This window comes from Abrus precatorius, unplaced genomic scaffold (assembly GCF_003935025.1).
Source record: "Abrus precatorius isolate BTA unplaced genomic scaffold, Abrus_2018 Scaffold11, whole genome shotgun sequence".
Taxonomy (NCBI): domain Eukaryota; kingdom Viridiplantae; phylum Streptophyta; class Magnoliopsida; order Fabales; family Fabaceae; genus Abrus; species Abrus precatorius.
Window position 1 is genome coordinate 23,073,434 of NW_020874303.1, and position 3,892 is coordinate 23,077,325.

General features: G+C 39.7%; 1 protein-coding gene across 1 annotated transcript; it reads right to left on the reverse strand.

The window, feature by feature from the left end:
- Nucleotides 1-1,760: 1,760 nt before the first annotated feature.
- On the reverse strand, nucleotides 1,761-3,651 carry LOC113855143 (9-cis-epoxycarotenoid dioxygenase NCED2, chloroplastic-like). Its single transcript, XM_027486645.1, has one exon. The coding sequence runs from the start codon at nucleotides 3,537-3,539 to the stop codon at nucleotides 1,761-1,763; it is 1,779 nt and encodes a 592-aa protein (XP_027342446.1). The 5' UTR covers nucleotides 3,540-3,651.
- Between the last annotated feature and the right edge of the window lie 241 nt (nucleotides 3,652-3,892).

The following is a 3,892-nucleotide window of genomic DNA, read 5'->3' on the forward strand; positions in this document are numbered from 1 at the left end:
TGTTGAATTAAAATTAGTATGATATTTAAATTGAGTGATAAATAGTCTTCAAATAGGGGCGTTTTCTTTTTGATATAGAAGATGAGATGGACATTTATTATATCTATAGTCTAAGCTGTTCCTTTTTTCAAATGTTTCATAGAGTTTTAGTAATTATTTCGTGTGAAATTCCTTGCGGTTTTTTAATGATTAACTTGTGTTTTTTACCCTTTATTTTTTATTTCTCATAAATTTTTAAATTTCGTCTTGGAATTTCTCAACTAGTTTTAGGTTAATTTTATTCATTAAGTGTTAATTTTTATTTTTATTTTTATAAACATTACTAGTTTCTCAATTATTTTTTAAACATGTAAATACCAAACAGACAAGGTAAATAGAAGTCTAACGAATAAATTACGCAAAACTGTTTTATTTATAAATTATATAGCACATTTTAAAAATAAAAAGTTAAATTTAACCTCTCTTTGTTTCAACTTATTGAACCATTGTAACCTCATTAATAATTTTTATTTATTTTTGCATAAAGTCATGGTATAATTAATTGAGTTGAATGTTTTTAGTACGCATTTTTAACACTTTTTATTTATTTATTAGTTTAGTAGCCTGCGTAGTATAATAAATATATATATATAATTAAATATTAAATTATATATTTTATAAATAATTAAATATATAATAAAATTATATTAAATGATATTTTTAAACACTATTTTGATTTAACTTTATAACTATAAATAATATGCATCAAAATAATAAAAAATTAATAAAATATTTTTTAAATATAATTTATTTCATATTATTTTTTATCATATAAGGTTAAATTTTAATTAAATATTAATAATAATTATATATTAATAACCATAAATTTGAAATAAAAAAAATAAAAAATTTATAAGCTAATAATAAAAAATTAAGAAAAAGTTTTAAAATTTCAAAATGTGCATATGACAAATTCTAAATGTACATGACAAAATGTGAAAGAGACGAATTCTGATTTATAATACAAAGGTCGATTATCTATAAAAGATAATTATTAAATTTTAGAAAATAATTAATGATAAAAATTATGTTTGAGATAGCATATTAAAATAATGTTATTAACATTTTGATGTTTTTAATACATAAGTAAACATTGTGTGGCGTGACGTAAATGGGTCCCCGTCTGGTGATGCAATCGGGTCACTTAACAAGTGGGCTACAAGGCTTTGACCGTGCGGTTCTTTTACAATATTTTCTATTTATCAATCCTAATGTTGGTCTAATTAATCAGTGGTATTATATTAATTATAAAATTAATGTCAAACATGAGTTTAAAGAAAAAACAATATTTGTCATTGGATCACTACACACTGCACATCAAATAATTTAGCAGCTCGTTTAAACAAAAAAGAGTTCTCAGAAATGAATAAAAGCGAAGAGAAGAGTTAACGAGGGAAAGGCAAACATAACTGTAAATATAGAAAGAAAAAGAGAAACAGAAAGCAGCTGAGCTCCATCTACATACAGAGTCCAAAGCTACAAGCTGATTTCTGAAACTGGAAGCATATGCACACTCACTCACTCACTCTCTCTCACTCTCTAGATGGTAATACCAATAAATAAAAGCACAGAACCTATTAATAATATTAATACCAACAAAATCTTTGTTGAGAAGAACCCGGGGACCTGTCTACTGGCCATCCCTCTGGTCAAATTATCCTTTTTCTGATATCCCTCTTTACCGAATAAAATAAAAACTGAACAAGACATGCAATTGTGGGTCATTTCATAGCGCTAGCTTGCACAAAAGTACCATGAAAACCATAAGGCACTCGCGATGGGAGTTCCACGGTGGCTTCCAATTTCAAGTCCACGGCGTTGACAATCTGTAACTCTGATTTCCACGTTCTCTCATCATGCACCAACGCCATAATGTACCCTTCATCTTCTTCGTATTCATCTCCGTCACCTCTCGGCAAAAAGAACGGTTCTCCACCGAACCTTGTATCTCCATAATTGTGCTGTTTCATTTCTCCACTCAAAAGGTCCACCTTCGCGAAACCACACACCTTCGGCCACGGTTCTGCAACGGCTAAGTATGCGAACCGGGTTTTTCTACCAAGCCGGTTCCGGTTCACCATCCCTGCCTCCAGGTTCACTTGAGGAATCAGGCTTCGGCGCGTGGACTCACGGCTCCTGACGTTCAGCCTTATCTCCGTCAACACGCTCCTAAGACTCTCGTCGCTCTCGTTGAAGATCGAATCCGGCGGCGTCATGCAGGACCCGATCACCACCACCTCATCGGTTTCGGGTTCCTCCCAAGCGTTCCAGAGATGGAAGCAGAACGTGTCCGGCGACTCAACCCACACGATGCTCGACGCGTCCGTAGCGTACTTCGGGAGAACGCCGAACCTCGATTTTTTCTCGCCGTCGTACATCACCGGCGACCCTCCCTTCATCATCTCTCCCAGCTTGAACACCACCTGCTGATCGGGGATCACCACGAAATTCTCGGTGATCGCGAAGTCGTGCGTCATCGTCGGAACGTCAAGGTGTATTTCGACGTCCGGCGACTTTTTCCCTTCCGGCGAGAAGCGGAAGTAGTTGAGATTGGGCCTGGTGACGTCGTAGCTGAGGGCGAAGAGCTCGCCGGAGACAGGGTCGATTTTAGGGTGCGCGATCATGCTGGAATTGAGTTGGTTTTGGAAGCTGTAACGGCCAATTGTTCGGAGGTCGCCGGAGGGAGTGATTCGGAGCTCGTAGGGGAGGTCGTCTTCGGACATGGCGAGGAGTTTGCCGTTGAAGTAGACGAGGCCGGCGTTGGCAACGCCGACGCCGCGACGGTGGTCAACGATGCCGAACAAGCCCCTGGCGTAAAAGAGGAGCAGTTTGGCGATGCCGGAATGGCCGTGGAGTTCGCCGATGGCTTTGGGGAACATTGGTCTTCCGAGTTCTCGCTCTTGAACGAGCCTCTCTGTTTCGGTGAAGCGGCACGCGTAGCTAGCGGCGCCGTCATTGATGGTGACGGCGTGAACCATGCCGTCGCCGTCGAAGAGATGGTGTCCCGCTATGGGTTCGAACATTGGGTTGGCGCCGTTACGGAGGTAGACGCCGTTTACGCAATTGGGGATTGTGCCGGTGACGGGGAGGGAGTGAATTACGGGTTGTTCCGGAACGGGAGCGAAGTTTCCGGCGATTTGAACACGTGGGTCCGCGGTTTTAGGGAGCGGTTGCTGGTACTCGCGTGCGAGCAACGCGCTCTCGAACATGTCGAGGGCCTTTGCTGCGGCTTTTTGGAATGGGTTCCACTGAGGCTTTGCAGGGACGCTGTTTTCTTCGGTAATTAGGGGTTTGTTGTAGGGTTCTTTTGGAAAATGGAATACCGAGGGAGAGTGTAGAGCACAATCTATCTTTTTAATGGGCTTCTTCTTCAATCCCAATCCCATGGTGGACTTTGTGGTGAAGCCCAAATCGATTAATGAAGATGAAGACGATGATAAAGGGTGAGGTTTAGCCCAAGTACTAGAGTTTAGTGCTGCTGAGGAAGGTGCCATGATCATGGAGATTTTGGTGTTCTCAAGGGGAGGGAGGGATGGAGTGTAGTGCTTTGATTCGTTTCTTTTTTTTCAAGAAGACAATGAAAGAAAGAGATTGAAAGTGAAAAAGAGTTTTGGGGGGTATAAATAGTGCGGGCGAGGTGAATTAAAAGAACAATGAGTTATTTTTATTTTTTAATTTCATTTTTTTTGAGGGTGTGTCTATGGAGGTCCACCTCAGACATGTGAGAGAAGACCACGTGGTTCTTTTGTGCATTTGTTTGTGGCTTCCAATTTGTACGTGGATGTGGGGGCGCCCTTTTCTCCTTCCATGCCACCCACTCTCACCCTCCCTCTGTTACCGCTGCAATATCTAT